Source organism: Leptopilina heterotoma, unplaced genomic scaffold (assembly GCF_015476425.1).
Source record: "Leptopilina heterotoma isolate Lh14 unplaced genomic scaffold, ASM1547642v1 Lhet_66, whole genome shotgun sequence".
NCBI lineage: Eukaryota > Metazoa > Arthropoda > Insecta > Hymenoptera > Figitidae > Leptopilina > Leptopilina heterotoma.
In genome coordinates this window covers 1198044-1225492 of record NW_025111153.1, presented here as the reverse complement: position 1 = coordinate 1225492, position 27449 = coordinate 1198044, and the positions used below count along the sequence as shown (strand labels likewise).

Below are 27449 nucleotides of genomic sequence, written 5' to 3'. Positions count from 1 at the left end.
TTTTCTAATCGATTTGATTTAAAAAAAATGGATTTTACTGTTCATATTTGGGCTAATGATAGGTATATCATAAACTAGAGATTTGATGCATTAAAAGGCGGATTTTATTTAAATAATTAAATCTATGTCTTAGAGTACAAGTTATAAGATTTCTTTTGTAACAATAAAAGGGTAGAGAGAAGGGTTTTCTAAACAAAGATTAACAAATTATAATTTATAATTCGTACTGCAAAGCTTTAAAAATAAAAATTAGTAGTTGAGTTTGCAAAAAAACATTTTGAGGTGTAAAAAGATACGCTTTTTAAATCTATTATTAAATTTACATCGAAATAAAAATATATCAAATGAAGATATAAAATATGACTGAATTCTAAAGTTAAAAAATTGTTCTCTAATTATATTACAATATGTAATTTTTTCTTAAGAAGACATTTATATAAATCAACATTTAGTATTTATATTAAAAAAATATTGAGACTTAAAACTTCTTTAATATTTTCCTTACAAAAAAAATTTCCATGATGAATTGTGTTCATTCATGACTAAAAAAAAAACTCGTAAAAGTTTGATTTGTACGTTTTTTATTTTTTGAATCCGGTTATTATTAAATAAAACTATTATTTTTTTGAAAAAAAGTTTAAGAATGGTTTATTTATAATATTTTAGAAAATAGTTGAACAATTCATATGTGTAAATTCATGTAAATTTAGTAACTGGTGACGTTCCTGTTGGTTATATTCATGCAGAGTCTCCAAGTGAAAGGTCTGAGAATATTATCAGTTTTTGTTTAAAAATTAATTTCTTGAATCCCAACTAAGTTTACTACTCATGTTGGGTATGCGAGACAAATTTAATCTTCTGAAGATAATATTTTTACCTTTCTTATTGTAAATTTAATATTAAAATCACGTAATCGCAGACACAATTGCATTTATAAAACCTTCTTCAATTCATAATATATAAAAGTTGATGGTCTCTTTTTTATCTCAGTTCGAATCTGGTAGCTCACGAAACAACATGAATCATCAAATACGTTTCAGGAGTTTATTTCTCGTCGTATATTTCAACATTATTGGTAAGATAGAAAATTAACAATTATTGTTATATATTTGTGTAAAATAAATTTTTTAAAATGTGAACCTTCTGTTAAAACGGTACGAAAGTAGGGTAGTGCGTCTTGGATTCTGCAAAAGTGTAATTTTTATTGCCGGTGTCATTTCAACCATATTCATTGGAACCGGGTTGGCTTATTACTTTATTAAAACAATATAAATCAAAATGTGGTGATTTTGCGTCAACTGAAATTATTATTTAATTTAATTATTTTTTATTTTTAATAGAAAAAATACTTTATTCGTTAGTTTGTTTGGTAATAAAAACGATTTGATGATGATGATGATAATTATAAAATTAAAGTCATTAATAAATATTTAAAATTAAAATGACTTTTTAAATAATTTATGTGTTTTAATGTTCTTTGACATATTTCATTAGTAATATAAATATTAAATAGCTATTATAATGAGATAATTTTCTCCAAATATATGTATGACAGATTTTGAAGTTGATCAAAGAAATTTGACAAATTATAATTCATTTTCAGAGGTACAGTTTTTTTAAAGCTAATGGTGATTTTGTTACTTTACAAGAAAATTTATGCTTGAATGTTAAAGTTTTGAGCAACGTAAGTCTATTTTTAATTTTAATTACAAAATATTAAGAATTGAGCGAGATAATGAGATTTTCCTCAGGCGCCTCCAAAAAAATTTATTTGCGGTGTACACTCTAACTCGCAATAGAATCATCTAAAACAAAAAAATCAAAGTGCATTTGTTAAAGGATATGTTTTTGGGGGTAACGCTGGGAGGAGTTTTTTTTATTTTTCGATGTTTTGTAGCACTTGATAGCCAAAAAGTCGATTTTCGATATAAAAAAATCGATTAATTTGTTATTGTAAAATTGGTAATTTTAAAAAAAAGCTCCTAGTGTTACCTCAAAAAACATCTCCTTTGACAAATGCACTTTGATTTTTTCTATTTGGATGATTCTGTTGCGAGTTAGAGCATACACCGCAAATTAATTTTTTTTTTGAGTGGTCTGAGGAAAATCTCATTATCTCGCTCAATTCTTAATATTTTTTAATTAAAATTTAGAGAAATATTGTTTAATTGTTGAAATATTATATGCAAAGCGATAAAATAAATTAACTTTCTGCGTATCGCCAAAAAAACATTCTTAAAAACATGCTTTTTTCAACGTTAAGACCTTACCCCCCCCTTAATTAAGAATTGTTTTAATAATGCTATGTGTAAATATTAACTACAATAAGTAATAGTCGTTTATTCTGACTAACAATAATGCACATTGTACCCATTAATTCATAAATTTCGCTAATAGGAACTGAAATCATTAAAATTTTTTAAACAAATTATAAATAATGAGTTACAATAATTATTTTAACTGGTATTTTGGGTCTCAAATACAAAAGATTAGGTGGATTTCAATTACTGAAAGTTAAAAAAACAAACTACTTATAATTAATCGACTAAATTGTTAATAACAATTATGAACGATTTAAAAAAAATTATAAACAATTAGAATATGTTTCTAGGTTAGTATACTTTAAAAATTTTGGCTTTTGCTGATGTAATAATCCCTTTTTTAAAAAAGTTATCTTGATTTTAAGGTGGAAAAAAATTTTTGTTAAACTTTAAAATTAAATAAACAATAGAAATTTTTTTTAAAAACAAAAGCAGTGGCGTTGTGCAGAATTTTATCATCTTTTAAACAAGACCAAGAACAATTGGCGTTCGCTTGTACTCCAGATTTCAAAATCGCAATTTTCACAAAAAATCTCTAACTTTAAAGAATTATTTTTTAATATTTATATGTGACGCTCCACGAGAAAAGGGACCTTATGACAAGAGTAAATAAGGTACCTTTTCTCGTGGAGCGTCACATATTATTAAATTGGTTATATATTAGTCTATTTGACTCTAAATTAATTGAACTTTAAAATTATTATAGTTTGATAGCTCTTAAAACTATTTTTACAGAAATATTTGAATTTGAAGTGAAGCGAGCATTTAAAAGTAAACAGTACGAATGTACTGAAACTTTTTGACCCCAGTGTAGCTTTTCATTTAAATAAATGGAGTTTCCAAAAATTCTTTGCCAAATTAATTTATCAAAAAAATTTGCCATTACAAACAATTTTAAATAGTTGATTTTACAAAATTTATAAAAATAGTAAATCTATTTATTTTTCTGCAACTTTTAAGAAATAATTCTTTTAACTACATATAAATCTTAATAAAGTAACAACATTAAGCAATTTTACAAATTATATACAACATTTCAGATTTATTAATTTCCGAAATACTTTTTACAGTGTAGATATTTATACATTTTTTAAGTGAAATACAAAAATTATATTAAGGATTTGAGTGAATAACATTTTAATTAAGGCTTTTTATTAAAAACATCTTCTTAAAAAAAAGGAATTAAAATTAGAAAATAAATGTAAATAATTTTAATTCTCAACATTCATCAGTATTTTTGTACTAAGTGATAAACTCTTACTATTTCTTAAATCATGGAAAATTTAGTAAATTTTATAAAAAGTTCTGAAAAAAATATTAAACTTCTAAAATTGGAAATTTATGGTGTCCATCAATCTTTGATAATATTAAAAGCAATTATTTTTTGAATATTTTTTAATTCACCTTCTTAACTTTTAAATCATTACTAATTTTAATAAAAAAACTATAGGTATTTATTCGCTTCTTTACCTTTTTCTAATCAAAAATGAAATAATATCATTTAAAAAATAATTTAAATTTAATTAAAATATTTTATAAATTTTAAAATATTTTATTTCCGTTAAAAGTTTTTTTATTTTTTTAAAATATATTTCTAAGTGTAACCATAAAATTTAGACTCAATGTTAGATTTCAATGATTTGGGCCAACTATTGAATAGATAACGCTGGCTGACCAATGGTTAAATAGTTTGGTCAATTATGGAAACATGCTCGGGCCTAGCTTGACAGTTAAGCGACCATGAACATGACTTTGATCGGCATGACTTTGGCAACCACAGTCGGCACAACTTTGGTTGTTAAAGGTTTGTCGACCGTTTGCATTAATGTATAAAAATAAATAATATATATTTGCAATCATGAGTAAATTATCGTACATTTAGCGAAAGCTAAATGTACGATGGCCGACAGCCATGGTTGGGCCAACTATATTGACCAAAGTTGTCCCGACCAAGGTGGCTTTGATGGCAGACAAAGTTGACCCAACAGCAGTTGCCGAAGTCAAGACCATCGTGACAATGGTCGTACCAACGGGAACAGCCAAAGTTGGCCCAACTCACAGTGCGACAGAATCACTAAATCCTGGTCAAAATATGAAAACGTGTTTCAAATCAATTGTAACTTATTACTCGGGGGTTATTAGGGTCGCTGATTACGAATCTGACATTATTTTTTCAAAATTAAAAATGGCGGATCCAATATGTCGGACAACAAAATAAAAAAATTGATTGAATTGACTTGAAACTGAATACTTGGGGGTTTTTTATGTCGCTGATTACAAATCTGACATTATTTTTCCAAAATTCAAAATAGCGGATCCAATATGGCGGAAGACCAAATAAAAAATTGATCAGATTGATTTAAAACTGAATACTCGGTGATTATCAGAGTTGCTGATTACGAAACTGAAATCAGTTTTTAAAAATCCAAAATGGCTGATACAGTATGGCGGACGACAAAATAAGAAATTAATTGAATTGGCTTGAAAGTTATTTAAGGGTTTTAGTATTACGTAGCTGCATGCAACGACGCGTTTTTTGCCAATAATTATCATACTGATCTCAGATTAACCAGTTTCAAACAAATTCAATAAATTTTCCCAAGTATTTAGTTTCAAGTCAATCTGATCAATTTTTATTTCGTTGTCCGCCATATTGGATCCGCCATTTTGAATTTTAAAAAATTAATGTTAGAATCGTTATTAGCGATCCTGAAAACACCCAAGTAACCATTTTCAAGCGAATTTGACCAATTAAAAAAAATTTCCGACATATTGGATCAGCAATTTTGAATTTTAAAAAACTAATGTCAAATTCGTAATCAGCGATCCTAAAAACCCCCGAGTATTCAGTTTCAAGCCATTATAATTAATTTTTTTTATTTTGTCGTCCACCAAATTGGTTCCGCACTTTTGAATTTTTGAAAACTAATATTTGATTCGTAATCAGCGACCCTTAAAACCCCCGAGTAACCAGTTTCAAGAAAATTCGATGAATTTTGAACAAATTTCCGCCATCTTAAATCCGCCATTTTGAATTTCGAGAAACTAATCTCAGATTCGTAATCAACTACCCCAGAAACCTTGGGGTACCAAGTTTCATAAAAATCCATTAAAAAATTTTTCAACACACTTTTGGCCCAAACAGTGGGAATCTTGTTGTCAGCCAAGGGGTTAAGACATATCATACATTAATATAGAAAAAAATACCTTACCCCCCTTTAACATGTATTTGTTTTTAATTTTAATATAATTTTTTATTTCAGATTCGTAACCTGCGACCCAAAATTCTCCTTAACAAGTATTTTTTAAAAATTTTAATAAATTTTTTTAAAAAATTGTCGCCATTTTGGATCCGCCATTTTGTTTTTTTTAATTTTTGATTTCAGATTTGTAATCTGCGACATTAAAATCCTCTGAGTAATAAGTTTAATTTGATTTTGAAACCGCTTTTAGATTTTAACTATTTATTTGTTATTATGTTTCCACTTCGCTCGGGTAGAAAATTGCTTATTAAACTTTGTTAGGCAGTTTATGGCAGCTGTCTTTAAAATATGTCAAAAGAAATACTATAAGGTACAAATCCCAAGTAGAATAAAAGCATAAGTTTGTGTAAGTTTTTATAAAAACATTTTTTAAAATAGACTTTTATTCAATCACTATTTATAGACATACGTATATTTATTTGCACTTACGTAAACGTGGATTAATATTAACATTATATAAAATGTTTATGTATACCTTCAGGAAGATTTTCCATTTTGAGAGCGATTTAAAAAGACCAATTTTCTTTGTTTCACTACACTTTTAAAGTTCTTAATATCACAACTAGTGCAACGCGTCGTGTGGACGCGGAACAAATGCTAACTTTGCGATAAACTACTAGCTAAATCAAACCTTACATAAAATCGTCCTTCTCGGTATTAAAGTTTGGATAATCACGGCAGCAAATCACACCATTTACAGTAGAAAATAAAAAAAGTTTTTTCCATTTTGGCCACGTTTAGGTGATATCGTCCCACTGTGCAACTATGTAGCTCATAGTCGGATCAACTTACGTTTTAAATTGTTTATTAAAATTTTACATATAAATTTTTTTTTTATAAATTGTAAATTATTATTTACATATTTCGTAAAATTGTATTTATTATTTATATATACATAGTATTGAATTGATATTATAAATTTATTGTTATATTAGATTTAGGAGTACTTTTGTACGAAAGGGCATGTCCCGTTATGTTTCTTAAATAAATAAATATTTATTACTCTATTATTATTCTGTAATAATAATAAGTTTAAAAATTCAGAATTTTTGTTCCTGATCCTTAGTAAGAAAGAAAATATAAATTAGTTAGTTTATATATATATATATATATATATATATATATGTGACGCGATCTGAAGAAAGGGACCTTAGAAGCAAATCATTTTAAGGTTGGGTTAGAGTTACTTTTTTCTTGTTTGAAAGTTTCTTTTTACTTATTTCGAATTAAAATCAGTGTTTATTAAATATTTTAGTTTTAATGAAGACTTAAACTTTAATGATTTATATTGACAGTTGATCCTTTTATTGTATTTTCATTTAAAAAATTGCAAACATAACCTATAATTTTTTGCTTCTAAGGTCCCTTTCTTCAGATCGCGTTACATATATATATATATAATATGGTGCATTCTTTCTAAAATGTCACAGCCAAAAATTAAAAGTTGTTACTTCGGTAACTTCTTAATAGTATGCTTAATTTACTATATATTTTCTACAATATTTACTTATGTATTTCTTTTCAAAACTTTGCATTTAATCTTTATTTTGTTAATGCATGTATCTACTATCAACATATTGTATTTCATATTAATTCAATTTTCATATATTATTGCATTATGTTTAGTATATTTTCTAACAAATATTGTAATTGTTAGTATATACTTTCTATGTGTTTTAAATACAACTTTTTATATTTTCTATTATTATATTTGTTATTTATACAATTTTCTTATATTATTGCACTATATTCAGTATATTTTCTAACAAATATTATAATTGTTATTATGTGTTTCTTATAATAAATCCAAGAAAGAAAAATATTTAAAAATAATGTCAAAGGAATAACGATTGCGCATCAACTAGGAGTAGGTCATAGAGCAGCAATGAAAAAAAAAACATCGAGCAATCTACCAAACGATGTAAACAACACTCGGCGAAACCCCTGGAAAAACAAGCGAGATACGGAAATCCCATTGACAATAATCGGTGTTACGCAAATTTCAACACGTGTATGGTTCAAGAAACATAAGTCTAATGAGGAAATAACGATTACGCATCACTGCAGACAAATTCAAGACAAATGTTATAATACACTGTAAAAAGGGAGTTAAATTTTAACTACCCAGGGGATTCTATAAAATTCGCACTCATTGGGGAGTTAATACCAAGGGAGTTGGATAAAGAGAGTTAAAACTTTACACCCCTATGCTAACTACCCAAGGAATAAATAACTTGCGCGGGTGTTGATGAAAGGAGTTAGTAAATTAACTTTCTTTTCGAGTTGATTTCTAACTCGAAAAATTTCACTTCCAACACCCGAGTCCGTTAACTTTATAAATTTTTTACAGTGTATAGTATAGGCTACAAGCTATTTTGAGAATTAAATTTTTAAATGGCTGACACAAAATGGCGACTAAACTTACTTTTTTTAACCAATGTTATAAACAACTGGAAGAAATTTAAAAAAATAGTTTATTTTCCTTAAAACTTGTTACTTAGGTGTTTTTGGGTCGCTAATAACGAATATGACCTTATTTTTTGAAAACTCAAAATGACAGATCAAAATGGTGGATCCAATATGGCTCATAATTGCTGACGTATTAGAAACGTCCTTATTTAACAAGAATCTTAAGAGCAGTATGTCCTCTTTTACAACGTTTCTAATTTTTGATTTTACACTTTATGAGTTTCACATTTTGTCAAATGCTGTTAGAAAAGGACGTAAAAAGGTATCAGCAAAAGATTATGTCTTACATATTGTCAGACATACTTTGACAAAATGTGAAAGTCATGATTTTAAAATCAATCATATTCCATTGAAACTGGTCATTTAGAGGTTTTTGGGGTCACTGATTACAAATATGACCTTAGTTTTCCAAAATTAAAAATGGCGGACTTATTTTTAAAAATCAATCAAATTCTCTTGAAACTTATTACTCGTGGGTTTCAGGTTGTTTCTAGGGGGTTTTTTGGTTTTTAAAAATGCAAATGGCTGATCCAATATGGTGGACGGTTTTTTAAAACAATCGGCTACACTTGGAAATTGTTTCTAGTAGGTTTTTATGGTCGCTGATTACGAATATGTTGTCAGTTTTTTAAGATACGAATTTAAAATAGCATTTCGTACCTATTTTAAAAAACTGATTACGTATTCGTAATTAGAGACCAAAGAAAACCGTAGAAACAGATTTGAAGTGTATCCAATTGATTTTTTAAAAAAAAACCTCCTTTATACATTCTTCATAGGGTTATCCTTCTATTTGTAAAGTTTGAAGAATTTTCCCGTACGGAAAAAAGATAATTAATGCCAAAGTTGTGTGGGACTCTTTATTGGGACTATATTAGCAAAAGTTGATTATACATTTTATTCAAAAACTACTACTAAAAACCTAACAAAATTGTAAATAATTATTTTCAAGAAAATGGTAATTTGACCGTTCTGTTTTTTTGCAATTGAGACTCCGGATCTTAAAAGGATACTTTTATCATTTAAAATCAATGCTGCAAGTGCCTTTTTAAGATCCCGAGCCTCAATTAAATGTTGAAAGTCATAATTTCATTATATTTTCGTCTGCTTCCTTCAATACAGAGTTAGTGTTCAATATATACTTATAAGAGGGCATTTGTATTAGTAAGGACAGGTAATACTCAAAAGTTTTTTGTTTTGACGTAACAAAGTCTTGGGATTGGCTTGATTCTTTGGGATATAACTTTTATAAAACTTTATCGATTTTAATTTTTGTTTCATGAATTTAAAGAATTTTTTTTATTTTTATTGGAAAGCTAACATTTTTTTTAAAAACTATGTAAATCTTATAGTGGAATGGCCATAAGTGTAGAAGAAAATTAAAAACAAACTTAGTGGTACACCCGCGTTACTGTACGTAACGCTGGCGCTGCGCCGTTGAACGACACAAATATCACTGTTTTATCTTCATCTGCTTCAGTAAAAGGTCTCTGCATTTTACAGGGTTGAAACTATTAGTGATGCACGTCGAACCGATAAATGCTCGACATCGTTCGAATGTTCTCGTTTGAAACGAACTTCAAGGAAACGATATTTTTGATTTTTCTTTGTTTCTGTTCGACTCGTTTCGTTCGACAAAAATCGAATTATGATGACAGTAAATTATATTAGAAATGAATGTTGGCATGACAAAAGGGGGAAAATAATAATTTCATGATTTCACAGGAAACGAAAATACATTTAAAAATTCCCCTGATCATTTCAGAAGAAGTCTACTTAAACGGTTTCGAAATATTATTGCGCTTTGCCAGTGGAAATACAGTTTATGAAGATAAATCTACATATTAGTGAGAAAAATAAGTAAAAGTGGACCATTTTGGGATTACGTCAAATGCGCATATTTTCTTATAAAATTAATTGTTAAATAAATACACAGTTTAAGAAAAACTGAGAAATTTGTTTTTAATACTGAATTGTCGATTTTATTGCAAAAAAAAGTCTGCATTAAAAAAGTTGTTTGTTTTCAAGAAAATTGTTAAATAAATGTGTACTTTTGAAAGTAAACAGTACCAAAATTTTTAAATACAAACTACTAACAGGAATATTTAAAAATTAACAGATGTATCACCATATAGCCATTTTGCGATAAAGATTTGAACTAATTTATATTCTTTTCATTTCTTAATAAGAATCTGGAAAAAAATTCTTGATTTTTAAACTTATTATTATTACTGAAAAATAATAATAATGATAATAATAATAATAATAATAATAATAATAATAATAATAATAGAGTAATAGAGTAATAGATATGAAATAAATGTTTTAAGGTGCCAAAACGTTGTGGTATAAATCAGTCCCCATTACCATTTCATATAAAAAATTTATATTTTTACTAAAATATAGTTATAAATATAATGAATATTACATTTTTCTATTGTCTAAATTAGTAGAATTAAGAAAAACAAAATACTTGTAAAAAAAATTTATTTCTAATATTTAAAAAAAAATTGTTTTTTATATGTAGGGAAGAGCGGGTTTGAAAGTGCAGTTAATTATGTCTCAAAAACAAAAAAAGATTTTTAAAAAATTTCAATGAGGGAAGTATTGCACAGGCGCCAAACAATACTTTCCTCATTTGAATTTTTTAAAAATATTTTTTTGTTTCTGAGATATAATTAACGGCACTTTCAACCCCGCTCTCCCCTATATTAAAAGCAGGTAGGTTGCACAGGGAATAACAGAATCGTCATAGTGAAATCATCATATTATAATTTTAATAAAATGAATAATTATTTATATTTTACATCAAAAAAAGTTTAGTAGTATAAGGTTAGTGAAAACAAATGACGTAAAAAAATAAAAATCGCTAATAATTTGTTTAAAGAATTAATTTTTTTGTGCGTCTAAGAGCTGTGAAATTAGAAAAAGTTTGTTTCTATATCTATTGCATCAATATAAAATAAGTAGAAAATAAATATATGTATAAATCCAGCTGATAGTGTAGGATTTTTTTAGTTACTTTTTTTGGTAGATGATATATTAAATTATAAGTTATATTTTGCACGTGCATAACCTCAAATCATATATTCTTGACATAGTTAAAAATATCCGTATCACTGTAAAGAGAGGGTCTACGTTTAGGACATTTACGTTGTCAATTTTAAGACGTTTATTAGCGTCTAATTAGCCTACTAAAATGCGTACATTTAAGAGATTATGTTTCTAATCTATGACGCTCAAATAAGACACATTTACAAGAGAGACTATATTAACCGCACGGATGATGAAGAAGTTTTTACCCTTTCTCTTGTAATTACAAGGAGAAAAGGGAAAAATTTTCCCTTCCACATGTTGAAGGTCCAATCGCTGACATGGGACTTCTTCATCGTCAGTGCGGTTGATATACTCAAACAGTTTATTTTTCGCGACGCGTCAAAAATGCTATTTTACAGGTCATTTTAATTTGTTATTTTACTAATTGCTTTTTATTGCTCATAGTAAAAAATGATTTCATTGGAAACTTTGACACTCTAATTTTTCATTTTCGTGAAGAAAGTGTAAAAAAGTTAATTTTTGTGAGAGAAATGGCTGTTACAAAAGTGCGATTTTAGTACTTGGTTTGTTTACATTTCACAACTTGGACATAGCCTTAAGTCGATTTTAGTTTTTAATTTATGAAAATGTTTTTAACTGTCCGAATTTTTTTGACTTTTAACAGCCGTAATAGATTCTCCACTTAATTATTTACACCGCCCACTGGTACATTAAAGTACATGAATGTTGGAATCTTTTAAGCCATTCATCACTTAAATCGATCTAGATAATTTTTGTTTCTAGCTCTTTATTAACATTATTATATATTATTATTTATATCATACTGTTATGTTAATATTACTATTACGTATCATTTCGCCAATTTTTATTTTAAAATTAAGGTGATGTTACATGTAATATTACCATGCAGTGAACATTTTAATATTATAGTAAGATCATGCCTTATAAAATGTTATTATGATATCTATTTATAAATATGAAGTTGTTTTACAGTAAATGCTTCTCCGATTCAAAACTATCTGGAAAGAGAAAGACACCAATGGGAAAGAGAATTTTCTTATGTTGTTTCAATACGAAAAAATGGAATATATAATTGTGGTGGAGCTATCATAGATGAATTGACCATTTTAACTGCTGCTCACTGTGTTGATAGAAGTATTAAGTCAAATGTAATTCGACAATTAACTGTAGTAACTGGATCGGATCAGATGTATCAGGGTGGAACGATACACAAAGTTTGCAGAGGTACTTTCTATCCTGGATATGAACGCAATAAAGTTGGTTCCAAGCCAGATGATATTGCTGTATTGACGGTAACTATATCGCAATTAATATATTTAACAAAAATTCCAATTCTTTAAGATACTGAATAACATTTTTTTAAATATATCTAAAAAAATCGCTTTTTATTGTCAACTCTAACTATCATTTTAGTTATGCGAGCCTATGATTTTTAATGAATACCAAAATAAAATAAATTTACCAAGTTCAGATTTCATTGACAATACTACAGCCGTAGTTGCAGGATGGGGATATGAAAATTACGAAGAGAAGGAATTGAGTTGCTACATACAAAAATTCAATCCAAAAATCATACATAGCAATCATTGTATGCCTTATGGTTATTATAAACTGAAAAAGGGACAATTATGTGCTATTCATAAAGCTACACAGGGTCCATGTAGGGTAAGTTATCAAAAAATAAATTTTTTGTATCCTAAAAAATATTAAATCCTATCTATCATACATACACTTGCATATACACGAAACACACGCGCATAAAAAAACATATTCACATATACAGCAAAGCCATACACATCTACACATAAGCAGATTTACTCATTCACGAACACTTATACATATTCATATTCCTACAAAAACAGCTCACATTTATTGTCTCCACTCCAAAAGCCACCACGTAGTCGTAGTCTATCCTTACTCCCACTCGCCCGTCTCACTTCTCAACAGATCACCGAAATCTGTGACGCTTCACTCGACATCGAAAATGACCCATTTACGAGTTAATTCACACTCTCATCAGATTGAAGCTAGAACCAAACAGGTCGACCTCACCTTCACACTAGAACACAACAACAATAAACCTACCACCTCACGACACGTCAGTACACAGACGTCAGATCTTCAACAAAACTCATGAGAAGACCTACGACGTGAACCCTCACCATCGCTCTACCTAGATATTTCGGACGACGAACACGAGGAAATATTGTCTTTTAAAAACACCCCAGTTACCACAAAGCCCAACACTACACCTCAAGCAAACCCTGACTTTTCCTCAGACCTATACCCCAGCGCATCCTCCCCTCTCCTAACCGAACCTTACTCTTGTGATCTTCACTCTATCCTCAGAAAAACTGTCATTGGTTCTAATCGTTTCAAAAGGACACCTCGAAAGTCATCGTCACCCGCCTCGATCACGCGAGGTACCCGAATAGGTTCTCAAGTGGTTACGGCTCAACTGTCGTAAAGGGTGTTGGAACTGTAACAGCAAGGAACATCGCAAAAAAGAATGACCCGAACCAAGCTCTCGTTTTTCCAGAGTCTAAGCTTTAAATTTTATTAATATTTTAAATTCTGACTGCTGAGGGATTAACCTAGTGGTTTTGTTTCCTCAGAATAAGGTTCTTTAAATTTTGTTTAATTTTAAATTTCTTTAATTAGAAAATGTCCCAAGAAAGGACTGGTGCTCAACAAACTTTCTGAGTTGAGAAATATTTATAGTATTCTCATCTCTTTCCTTTCAATTCTATTATGTACAAAACTTTGGCTTAAATTCGATATTTATCTTTTATTTTGTGAAATATATAATATCTGGTATTTATAAAATTTAATTTCTGTTATTGTTTATTTTATTTGTTTGCTCAAAATAAATTTTTTTGGGTATCGTTTATAATAATTTGTTGCCTTGATCATAAAATTGGCGTTTGACCCTTTTTGTTATGCCACCCTTCATATATGATATAATACCCTCTGGACACTGGAACCAGGGATGTCTTTAGAACATCCTTATATTATTGTTATCCTACTAGGGGGGCTTTGGCCCCCTGCGCGCTTCGCGCGCCAACCCCCTATCTCTATTTTTATATTTATTTTAATTTTTATAAATTTAAAGTAATTTTTTCTTAATATCAATGCATCTTAATAAATTGCATACAATACATGACAAAATACACATAGATTTTGACGTAATGTAACAATCGTTATAGACCTTTTTTATCTATATGTCAAGAATTAGATTAAACTTTGACATATATTTTGACCCATTTTAACCTATAGGTTAAAAAGGCGTCAAATTTTACATAGATTTTGACGTATCATAGATACGTTTATTGTCCTTTATTGTCCCTTTTTAAGTTGTAGTTAAATAAAAGTCAAATTACACATAGATTATGACGTAACTAAATGAGGGAGTAAAAATAAAACGTCAAAATTAGGTCAAAATGATAGGTGTAAGAGCAAACACAATTTTTAAATAACCTTGCATTGTTAGGTCAGATGCCAAACTTCACCTCATCATTAAGTCTGCGCGCGGAAATTGTTTGACAAATTTTGACGTCTATGTCAAAGCTGCCCTCAAACTTGACCTAAATTTTGAGGGTAGCGGGAATTCTTTGTCAAATTTTGATGTGTAGGTCAAAACTGCCCTTAAAATTGACCTAAATTTTGAGGGTAACGGAAATTGTTTGTCAAACTTTCACGTCTAGGTCAAAAGTGCCCTCAAAATTGACCTAAATTTTGAGGGAAGCGGAAATTCTTTGTCAAATTTTGACGTCTGGGTCAAAACTGCCCTCAAAATTAACCTAAATTTTGAGGGTAGTGGAAATTGTTTGTCAATTTTTGATGCGTAGGTCAAACCTGCCCTTAAAATTGACCTAAATTTTGAAAGTAGCGGAAATTGTTTGTCAAATTTTGACGTCTAGGTCAAAACTGCCCTCAAAATTGACCTAAATTTTGAGAGTAGCGGGAATTCTTTGTCAAATTTTGACGCCTAGGTCAAAACTGCCCTCAAAATTGACCTATATTAACGTAATGTGAGGCCGTTATTTATCCTCTTTTTGACCTACAGGTCAAAAAATAGGTCAAATTAGACAAGGAGTTTGACGTAATGTGAGGCCGTTATTTATCCTCTTTTTGACCTATAGGTCAAAAAATAGGTCAATTTTGACATAAGTTTTGACGGCCCCTTTGGGATAGGGCGCCCTTACAGAATCTTGAAACAGCGGCGACGGCGATATCTTTTTGTAATATAGGTAGATATTATTATAATAATATTACAATAATTATCATATATTATCCTAATATGAACGTGAAATATGAAATTTTGTAAAAAAAGTGACGGGTGTAAATTTGTAAATGTGACGGGTGCGCACTGAATTGAGCGTGGTACCGATTGCACCGATACCTACAGAAAGTATCTATAAAGAGTGGTAAATTTGAAGATTAAAAGTAAATTCAAATAAATATAAATAATAAATACACGTTCTAGTAACTTTTTTTCAATAAAGAAGCAAATGTTATAACCCACAATTGGCTTAATCCGGAGGTTACATTTATAGTGCCTGTCATATATATTTAATTATGTCTAAAAAATGTCCTTATGTCTAGAAATTTTGTAATACTCATGATTTTACTTTTCAGGGAATAAGTGGAAGTCCATTAGTATCCAGAAAAGAAATAATAGGTATCGTCTCTTGGGGTCCTCCTCGTTGCAGTACAGGAGATCCTGAAGTTTACACTAATGTTTATGAATATTTAAGTTTTATCACACTTGTTAAAAATAACTTAATTTTTTATTAAATAACATCAAAGTTTAAAAAAATATTATTTTAGGTGTACAAAATGTGGTATAGGAAAATGAACATGTACAACTTTCACAATGGAATAATTTCGTTTCAGCTAAAGAAAAACTGGTACATGATCATGTCTGTTTCAAGTATACGATCGTGTACATGAAAATATACTTAATCTTGTACACTTGTGGTCATCGATGCCTTCATCGGAAGAACGTGTTGCATAGATGACTACAAGTATACAGTGATTAAATAAATAATGCTGTGCTATTTAGGTAAAAACTGAATAGAAAACCGTTTTTATATTTCCAAATGATATGTAGTACCATTAAAACCAAGATATATTTAAGAGATGGTGATTTTCTAAAATCACTGATCGAAAGAGCATGTATTGGGAGATCAGGGTGAATACATTTTGCTTACCGGGGATACATTTTTTTAAAACATTCGAATTAAAGATTTCTAAGCAAAGTTAAGAATATTTATGCGTGAGTAACCTAAAGTATAAAAATGCCGATTGTAAGAAGGAAATACATTCCCTATTCTAAATGCCTTTTTACTGGGCAAGTCATAACTGCAACGGAAAGAACTAGAGGAAATTAGGGAGATTGAGCCCGTGAGAAGTCAGCTCAAAAGAGTCTTTTGATATATGCGACAAAAGTACTCATACTTTTTAGTACCTATTTTATGAATGTAAAATATTAATTATAATAAAATAAGTCTTCTTTTTTACTATTGCGTTAATATTTTTTAAGCATTAATATAATTAATTATCAAGAAAATACACAATAATTTTAACCTGTTTTTACTCTCAAGTGTTTTATTCTACTTTTGCTCCAGTTACTATTTTAATTCCGCTGAAGTGGTTAATAATATTAATTATTAACTAGCGACATATACCTAACTCGCTAACGGTCGTTCGGTTGTATTTAAACTTATTTATTTTTATTTATTTGAACTAAGTAAATATTTACTGGACATAAATATTTTAATTTATGGTATCAAATAAATAGATATTTGAACCAAATACAAATTACTTAAGTCAATTAAATGGAATAATTTAATCTAATAAATATTGCTTTAAATCAATTATGAAAATTACTTGCTTCAATAATGGATAGTATTTAATTAAAATAAATATTTATTTGCATCAATAAAATAATTTTCTTAAATAACTAAATATTTATTTGTACACGGAGAAAAATGGAGGGTTAAACTTAGAAGGTTAGGTTTTGAATGTTAGCCTGATTTTCTAAATAATTACTAAGAAAAGGATGAAGATACGTCTATTCTTTTCTTACTAATAGGATTTTCTGTAATGATGGGACATCGACATCGGAAACATTGATGTTTATAACCTCGATGTTTTAATTTCGATATTTTTGATGTATCGAGGTTTTTTCCGATGTTTGATATTGATGTGAATTAAGTGGGGAAAAAATGGATTTTTTTAAATATCTTCTTTTTTGCCTAGCTAACATATTTGATTCTTAAATCAAAAAGAAAAATAATTTTAACTGATTTTGTTTAACTAAAATTAGTTTGTAAATTTAATCCTAATATACAAAAAACATTTATTGCTTTGATTCGAAAATATTTTTTGTTTAAATAATTATGTTTAATATAAACATATTTTCTGTTTTGATTTAAATAAAAATATGTTTAAAAATTTTATGTTTGATTCAAACTTAAAAGTCGATTATAAATAATTGAAAATTTAAAAATAAAAATTTATACAATTGATAAATATTTTTATTTATTAATGGATAATACATTTTTTAGATTATATTTATTTAATTTTGTTTTGCGGCTTTTAGCATAGCCGAAAACATTGTTTTCAAATTATTTTCAACTTTTGTTTGCTTCCTCAGATTCCAATGTTTCCACCCCCATTTGCTTCCACGTTTATTATCTAAAATAGATAATATTATGAATTTATAATGAATTTTCATTTAACTTAATTAAAAAAAATTATTATCAAATAAATTATGCTACTATATATTAGTATGAGGATGATACTTACTTTTTCTCCATTTGGATAAAACATTTTTATAGTGGTGATAATGCCTATGATTTCGGTTATGATTAAAAAAATATTTATTTTGATTAAAATTTTTGTTAACCCATTCAGATGATTTAGAATGACCTGGTCGTACGTCATAAATCTGTCTGCTCCCACCAGTTGTTGATTTTGTTTTCCTTACATTATCATGATGAGATATATGCTTTTCCCTCTTCTCATTATTTTGATCTTTTTCGTTTTTATTAGGACCTTCTTCTCCTGCAACAGTAATTAAATATTATGAATTAAATTAAAATTAAATTAAAATAATTTAAATTTATAGTTGTTAAAGAAATGAAATTTTTAAAATTAATAAATTAAAAAAAATTAAATATAAGAACGTTAACAAATTTAATAAATTATTAATAAATTAATAAGTCTTCAATAATTTATTGTATATAAATTAATTAAATTTTTGTAAAATTTCTTTTTATTTATTTGATTTAAATTTTAAAGAAATACATTATTTATTCTCAAGAAACAAAAATAATAATAGAATATGAATTTAAATCAAATTTTTTTATATGTGATTTTAATTTTGAAAAAATTTAATTATAAACAAATGAATAATATTTGTTAAAATAATTAAACAATATCATAATTGATTTCATGTATTCTTCAAAATCATTTAAAACATTACTAGAAAAACACATTAATTTATGATTTTATTAAAAATTAAAATGAATTGAAAAAAATTAATCATACAAATTTTGTTGTATTTTTAACTTTATTAAAGAAATAATTAAATGAAAAAGAATTATACAAGTAGTTTTTCAGTTCACAAAATACTTTAACACAGACTAAATTTTTGCAGATTGTACATAGCCTTTGATTCGAATAATTAATATTAAGCATATTTAATTGGTAAGAAAATTCTCTATTACCAAACATTTGTCGATAAAGGATGGTTAATATTTCTAGTCTATAAAGAAACAACTTCAATTTATTTATAAAATTTATGCTAATAAGGAGCTTTTACATATAAAACACAGATATTTTTGTATTAACTTTTTTAAATCAATGCTTAAGGAAAAACCCTCTCTGCATTGTGAGTCAATGCAATTACCATTTAAGTTTTCAATTTACTCACGTAGTACTAATGCAACGCTTGGCAACATTGTAATATGCTTCCTCCGGTCTCATTTCGCGTCGTCTGTTATTGCTATTAACCATGTTAGATAATATTTCAGAAAATTCTGATAGTCTTTAAAAAAATACTTTTGGAATTTTAATTTAAATGTTCTGAGCGTTCGATGGTCTCTGCAATCTGTAGGTTATGTGCGACTTACAGTTATCGCCCAAGAGAAACGGCATTGCATCGTTTAAATGACGTGAAATTAGTAAACAATTGCTTTCGAAAGAGTTTTTTTCTGCACACAGGCACTTTTTACAAAATCTGACAACATACAATTGACACAAATGTTTTTAATTGTCTGAATTCAAAAGATTTTGTCAATCCATGCAGAAACGCGGTTGCAGGATTAGAAATACAAAAGTAATGTAATGACAGGCGGCAAGAAGTGTGTTACAGCAATTTTGCTAGTGGAGGGCAGAAGCATGCAGGAAGCGAAAAGGCTCAGCTGTCAAAATAATTCGCATTACATTGCTACGGTAATTCCAATGCTGCAACCGTGTTTCTGCATGGATTAACAAAATCTTTTGAATTCAGATAATTAAAAACATTTGTGACGATTGTAGGTTGTCATATTTTGTAAAAAGTGCCTGTAAACAGAGAAAAATTTGTTAGAAATGAATATTTACCAATTTCACGTCATTTAAACCGGTCAGTGCCGTATTTGTTGGGTGATGACTGTTAGTTGCACTTTATCGAGAAATCTTGATTTGAAAATTGAAAATGATTTTTCTTTTAATGCAGACAGTTTTTGCAAAATCGGAAAAAATACTAGATATCCTGAATATTTTATGTTTCATTTGCCACAAAAAGTAAAAGATTTATTTTCATTTACAACGACAGAAAGTAAAATAATAGAAAAAAGTTAAACAAATGTGCGGTACATAAAATTACCGCCAGAGGGCAGCACCTGATGGGCACATCAAATTTTCTCATTTTACTTCCTGACGTCGTGTATTATTTTGGATTTTCAATTTCTTGTGCATAAAATGACAGAACAAAAATTCATTTAATATCTGATATTTTTTCTCATTTTTAATAACTGTCCAAATAGGGAGAAAAATCCTTTTAGAATTACGTTTCGCGTTCAAGCAGTTAGTTTTAAAAGTCGACCACACTGTATGAAATTGCACAACATCGTTAAATTGAGTTCTTACAAAAAGTTTCATTATCAAATTTATTATTCAAATAGTATATAATAATTCAAATGAAATTTTTTTAAAACTATTTGTAATTTTTAAAATTTATTTCTTTTTATTTAGATTAAATTATTAATTCGGTGTTACTTTTAATTTTTCTAAACTTTCCATAATCAAAAAATTAAATTAATATTAATAATATTTAATAATAATATTGTTAAAATTGTAAAAAATCTATCTATTTAAAATTTTAAATGTTTCGCCTCTCCCGCTTTTTTTACCATAACCTATATCCTATATAAGTGCCTCTAAGGAGCAACGTTGCCAAGTGTCGTGCTTAGTAACTTCTGATTGATAAAAAAGGTGTTTTTTATACAAAATAATTAATTTTTTTTAATTAATTTTTTTAATAATTAATTTTTTTAAGTTCTTTAGCTTTAACTGTAAAAAGTTACATCAATATCTCGCTGTCATTTTTCTCACATTTGAATTTTAAAGATCATGAAAGTGCATTTTCCCATAAGACACAATGTAAAATGTGAAAACATAATAGTACATTATGCAACAAGGTAGGTACGTCCGAGTTTTTCAATATTGTGCGAGGTCATAAACGAGGTTACCTCCCTTGTTCCATACTTTGCTTTATACAACAAAGGCGTATTATGGTTACTCTATGCTACCTGTACCGGTGCATGTTAAAAGTTCTCCCATATAACTCAGCTGGTCAATAAAGTAATCATTATAGCCCTAGGGAGATAAAGGGTACTTTATTGACCTGGGAGCGGTCAATAATATACCCTTTATCTCCCTAGGGCTATAATGGTTACTTTATTGACTGCTGTGTTATAAGGGGGAACTTAGTACGCGCCTGTACAGGTAGATAAAGTGACCATAATACGCCGGAGATGTATAAAATTGTTTATAACTTTTCTTATACATTGTGCAGACCTCTAAAAATTTAACTACATATTTTTAAACCAACATCTACCATCATTCCAAGTTTCATCAAAAAATCGCTGTTAATTCTATTTCCGAGGGTACTTCCTTAATTAAACTATAATTTGTCTACAAGAATCAGTCTTACAGAAAGCTTATTTGCATATATGAAGCAGCAGTTTTTATCCTTTAAAGTATCAAAATCTTATGTCTACTTAAATAGTTTTATATAATCTTCAAACTGAAATAAAAGAAAACTCGTGATTTGAACGTGACGATATAATATTTTATATTATTTTTACTTAAAAACGAAATAAAACAAATTCGTTCGTAGCTTATAGGTAAATAATTTGCACTCAATACCATGCTACAAATTGGCGTCCATATATGTCTTTTAATACGCAAGAGACTTTAACACTAATTAAATTTTTATACATTAAACACAGACATTGATCTGTATCATTAACATTAAACGCATTTACATGAGAAGAAAATTCTCTAATACTCAAAGATTTGTCAATAAAACAAGGTTGGTTTTTTCTATCTGTGAACACAACTTCAATTTTAAAAAACTTAGGCTCATGAGGAATTTGTACATCTGAAACATCAATTATAATATTTTTACTATATTTAATTCCTTTAATTTTTATCCACGAAATTGATAAATATGATTCCGGCAAAAATGAGTTATATTCTAAAAAAGAAGAATTCGCAAGATTTTCTGTAATATCCTTTCCAAATGTAATTTTATCAAAAAATCCGCTGTTATTCAGAAACCTGTCGCATAATTTTAATTGGTGCCTTTTTGCTAGTGTCAAAGGCAAATTAACCCTTGATGTTGTGATAAGGGCACCAATTTTACCTTCTTCATGTTTGGCCTCATACCTCATGCACCAAATATGAATCAGAGGACCTACTGCTCGCATGACTCGTGGGTAATGTTCCATAAAATGGTGTTTTGGCTTAAAAGGTTTTTTTAAAATAAATTCAAAGAAAGCGTATGATGCTCGGTAATTGGCGTTTTAAAAAAATTTAAATCCTCTTCAGTGAAAGACGGAGAGAATAATATTTTAATTATACTATATAAACATTTATATAAGTTCCGAAACTTATTATTTTCTTCCACCTTGTCTCCAATTAATAAACCAAAGTATTGAAAAAATGTTAAATTTTCGGAGGCTGAGAAGCCTAATCTTCCTTCGTATAATTTATCTTTACTTAATTTTTTTGACGATTTCCACTATCAACAATACCAAAATCAAACTCACCTAGTCTGTTATTTAATTGTTGTAATGTAAAGAACTTGTCATTAATTAAATTAAGAATAATATCTGACATATTAAATGGTATTACTCCTTCTTCGATATCGTGCATGATGTCATATACGAGATTTTTTAAAACATGGACAGAATTTAATTCGTTAAAAACACATCTGTCTGCAATACCAGTTTTTGAAGGATCATTTAGATTCAGATTATGTACCCTGCAGCTAGATTGACTCCTAAATTATCAGCTATTAATATTTTGAAACAAACATATATTTCTAACAAATTTTCTGTTACAATAATTGGTTTTTTTTCTAAAACTGATGAATTACTGGTGCAAATGTTCTCCAATTTCGATCTAAACTCTGGAGGTATACATAACATTGAAAAATATACCGAACCTATTTTTTGTGTTCCTGCATGGGCACCAAACGGATTATTAGCTTCCCAATCATCAAAAACAATGTACTGTAACGCGGCATTTTATTGGCCGCGTACAAGTTAACTTTCTTTGTCAATAATAGACTTTAAATTTTTATAATAATCACGCCCAATCGGAAATTACTGATTATTTTCTCCTTCCGAGAAATATTCTTTTATTAAATCTTGAAATTTTTGCGAACCTGTCAGATCGCTTGTCAGAGCAAATGATTTATCATAAGAAGACTGATACTTCAATTTATTATTTCATGAAACATTAACACTGCGAGTTCCTGATTTCCAAACTTCGGGATCACTGACGAGATATTACTTCGTATTTGTCCAACGAGGAATGTGCTTCCTTGCATTTATTACTGGAAATAAATACCGGTCATACGCATACGGAGTGACAGAAATACAAATATTAGGGTGTCCGTTATTTACCAAGTTGTTTATATTTCTTGCGACGCCCCCTAAATTATTAGTTTACCATCTAAAACAAAATGTCAGACCAAAATAAACCCTTAATATTCATAATAAACCTTGCCCCAAAGACGATACATTTCCCATTTAAAATACATGGGATTTTTCTACTGTTTACAAATTAATTTTTTATTCGTTAAATATTTCATTTTACATCAATGAAAAATATGTATTCTTATAGGAAATTTAACGCTCTAAAAAAGTTTTCTTATGATTTTTTGTTAAATTACACAGCCCCACAAAAAAAGAAAAGTACCCTGCGCGAAAGTCCACAGTACCATACCCCTATATATTTTGATGCGCTGAACACAAATCGTAAGTCAGATTTGCTCCATCACGTCAAGATTTTTTTCTAACCTCAAAAAACATGTCAGATTTTACGTAATTTATGTAAAATACAAAATTTTATAAAAAATGATTAGATTTGTCTCAAACTTGTTTCTCGAAGGTTTTTAATATCGCTGATTACGAATCTGCAGTTAGTTTTTAAAAATTCAAGATGACGGATCCAATATGGCGGACAAATTAAAAAAATTTGTTGGATTTTCACTTTACTTGGTATATAGGGGTTTTCGGGGTCGCTGATTACAAATTTGCAGTCAGATTTTAAAAATTCAACATGGCGGATCCAATATGACGGTCATTTTTTCGAAAATTGATTTATTTTGCTTTAAAATGGGTACTCAGTGGTTTTTCGGATCACTGATAACAAATCTTCAATTAGATTTTGAAAAATCAATATGTCCATTTAAAAATAATGTAATTTTTATTTATGTCTGTTTATGGTAACGGACTCGTTTGTCTTCGAAAGATCTGTGCTGTGGTTTTCTTTTTAAGTTTACTCTTCCTAGAACAATATCCCTTTTTAGCATCCAACAATAGTCAGCCATCATATTTACGTCCCATCTGCCTTAATATTTGCTCTCCATTTCATTAATATCTTGATGAAACCGTTCTCCCTGTTCCTCGCTGTAGTCTCCTAAATTTTTGGGAAAGTAACTTAGATGTGAATGTAGGAAATGGAGCTTCAAACTCATCAAGCATCCCAATTTTTGAAAGTTTTTGATCATACAATTCACTATTAGTTCCCAATTCTCACTTTTATGGTTGCCAAGAAAGTTTCAATAACTCCCTTAAAACTAAGCCATGCAGCTTTCTCCTTTTTACTCATTACTGTGATAAATTTTTCATCTTTTACTAGTTTGCGAATTTGAGGCCCAACAAAAATTTATTCCTTTAATTTCGCATCAGATATCTCTGGAAATTTTTGTTCCAGGTACTTGAAACATTTCCCTTCTTTATCTAAAGACTTTACAAACTGTTTCATTACCCCTAGTTTAATATGTAAAGGTGGTGGAATTACCTTTGTAGGTTCAACTAGAGGTTTTTTATAATATTTTTGAAACCTGGTGTAAAGGATGTTCTTTTGGGCCATTCTTTTTGTACGTAATGTTTTTTTCGATCTCTACTGTCCCACAAACATAAAAAGCAAGGTGTTTTCGTAAAACCTGCTTGTTGGCCCAACATGATACTTATAATTTTAAAATCTCCACAAATTTGCCAATTGTGTTCTTTATATTTAATTTTCTCCAAAACTAATTTGACAGTTTCATAATCTTCTTTAAGTTCAGTGGAATGGGCTACGGGAATTGAAGCAAAAACATTAGTGTTATGAATTAGCACTGCCTTTAGACTTATTTTAGAAGAGTTAATGAATAACCTCCAATGTTGATCTTCATATACGTTTGGTTTCTATTCATTTATTAGTCCTTTAATGTCAGAACAATATGCTAATGAAAGTTCATCGTCTTTTGTAAAAATATTTCCAAAATTCCTTTTCTCTGTCACAATAAAAGTATGCTGTGGTGCCTTTAGATAACAAATTTTTCTTTTTTTAAATTGAAGCTTGATATTCTGCTCCATCTTTAGGTAATTTCAAATCTCTGATGAGGTTGCTAAGCTCTTCTTGCGTAAAGCCTTCTTTAACCTTTTCTTCCTAATAACCATCTGGAATATAAATATCATCATTATCTTCTACAATATTGCTAATCTCATCACTTATATCGGAAAGTACATACTCTAATCGTGAACTGTCGATTTTTATATTTGCAGAAGAAAGAGTTAAATGACTTTAAATTTCGGGTTTTGTCACAGATACTACACATGCGTAAATTATATTCTTTTTATTATTTTTATTATAGCCCTTTACATTGGTCATGCAAAAGTCAAAAAAAAAAAAAAAATTTTGAATCTTCTCGATTCAATGGTTTTTTCCACAATGTTGGTTTTTTAAACTTCAGGTGTTTATCCTCTTTCGTATCATTCCAACGAGTTAACATTGTGTAGCAGGAACTGCAGATTATATGTGGAACCCATTTTTCATTCTGATTGACTATCTCAAAATAAAAACAATCTTTGTAAATTTCTTTAATGTTTTTATTAATTAATTTGCAATTTTTCGGGATAACAAATTGTCTGCATACGTAACAAAATATATTTGCATTGCTGTCAAATGTATGTTGTGACGTTGACACTCCAAAAATAACTTTTGAAGCGTTTGAAGTTTTGTATTGTTTTGATATTTGAAAGCCATGATATTTAGGAAAATGCCTGCACGCTAGGGATCCTGGTCCGATCGCAGGCGAGTCCATCGTCCTAGGGGTGATAACTCTCATACCTCCCTAGGCCTAAGTATGAGAGCTTTCCGACTTTGACAAGGACATTGTCAACTCGTCGTCGGACACACTATGTATCATCCTCACACCCTAACGTCCCCCTGCAAGGCAGCGCGCCTTCGCTGGCTTCGTTACTACGATAGACAGGAATTCTGCAATTGTTGAATTGAACTTCATCCAGAAATTATGCCTAATTCTCTAGATATGTTCCTAGATGTCGTCTCGATAAATACCTTTTAATTTAGGCATTCAGGTTACCAACAAACTGCATTTCCTGCTGCATAAATGTTTACCAACAAACTTTTCGAAACTTTTAAATTCACCGACTCCCAAAATGCTTGCATATCAAATCATATTGGACCAGTTGTTAAAAATTTTTAAAGTCTGATTTAAAATTTGTGATCAGTGATCCGAAAAACCACTGAATACCCATTTTAATGCAAAATAAATCAATTTTTGAAAAAATGACCGCCATATTGGATCCGCCATATTGAATTTTTAAAATCTGACTGCAAATTTGTAATCAGCGACCCCGTAAACCCCTATATACCAAGTAAAGTGAAATTCCAACAAATTTTTTAAATTTGTCCGCAATATTGCATCCGCCATTTTGAATTTTTAAAAACTGACTGCAGATTCGTAATCAGCGATCTTAAAAACCCCCGAGAAACAAGTTTGAGACAAATCTAATCAATTTTCAAAAAATTTTGTATTTTACATAAATTACATAAAATCTCACATGTTTTTTGAGGTTAGAAAAAAATCCTGACGTGATGGAGCAAATCTGACTTCGGATTCGAGTTTAGCGCATCAAAATACATAGGAGTATGGTACTGTGGACTTTCGCGCAGGGTATTTTTCTTTTTTGTGGGGCTGTGTTACTATCAATATGAATTTGATTTTATATTTCATTTCGATTCTTTTTATTAAGTATTTAAAATATATTTAAATATGCAGTTTCCTTTTTCAATTTGAAATTCGCGCCTTCAATGTTTACTTGGTTGCAAGGTAAAGTAGATTTCTCTCCTAGCGGCAAATACTAACAATTTCTCTGCGCCACACTTTAACCTCTTTATTAATTTCAGTAGTTCTAGTCTTTTCATCGAACGTAAAACGAATCAGTTATTTTCCGATTGCACTTATTCACATTGTTGGTATAATTATATACAATTGCGTGTGTATTATGGATGCTGAAAAGGATAAAGGTAATATTAAAGTTAAGAAGCCAAGTCAAAGTAAACGTAGAACGGAACAACGACGTAAAGCTTATGAAGAGCAGGCACAAGATCCAGAAAAGTATGTGCCAATACCAGCTGCAAGAAAAAGAAAGAGTAAGAAAAAAAAAAGAAAAGTCACAATCTTTGGCAGGATTTAATAATGAAGCTATCTTCTTTGACCAAGTGGGTAATAAAATAA

At 28.9% G+C, this 27449-nt stretch overlaps 1 protein-coding gene across 1 annotated transcript; it reads left to right on the top strand.

The window, feature by feature from the left end:
- Positions 1-758: 758 nt before the first annotated feature.
- On the top strand, positions 759-16653 carry LOC122510060 (chymotrypsin-1-like). The gene is made up of 4 exons (XM_043624456.1): positions 759-1075; positions 12104-12423; positions 12545-12796; positions 15770-16653. Exons 1-4 carry the CDS (start codon positions 970-972, stop codon positions 15926-15928), a joined length of 837 nt encoding a protein of 278 aa, XP_043480391.1. The 5' UTR covers positions 759-969; the 3' UTR covers positions 15929-16653.
- The last annotated feature ends 10796 nt before the right edge of the window (positions 16654-27449 follow it).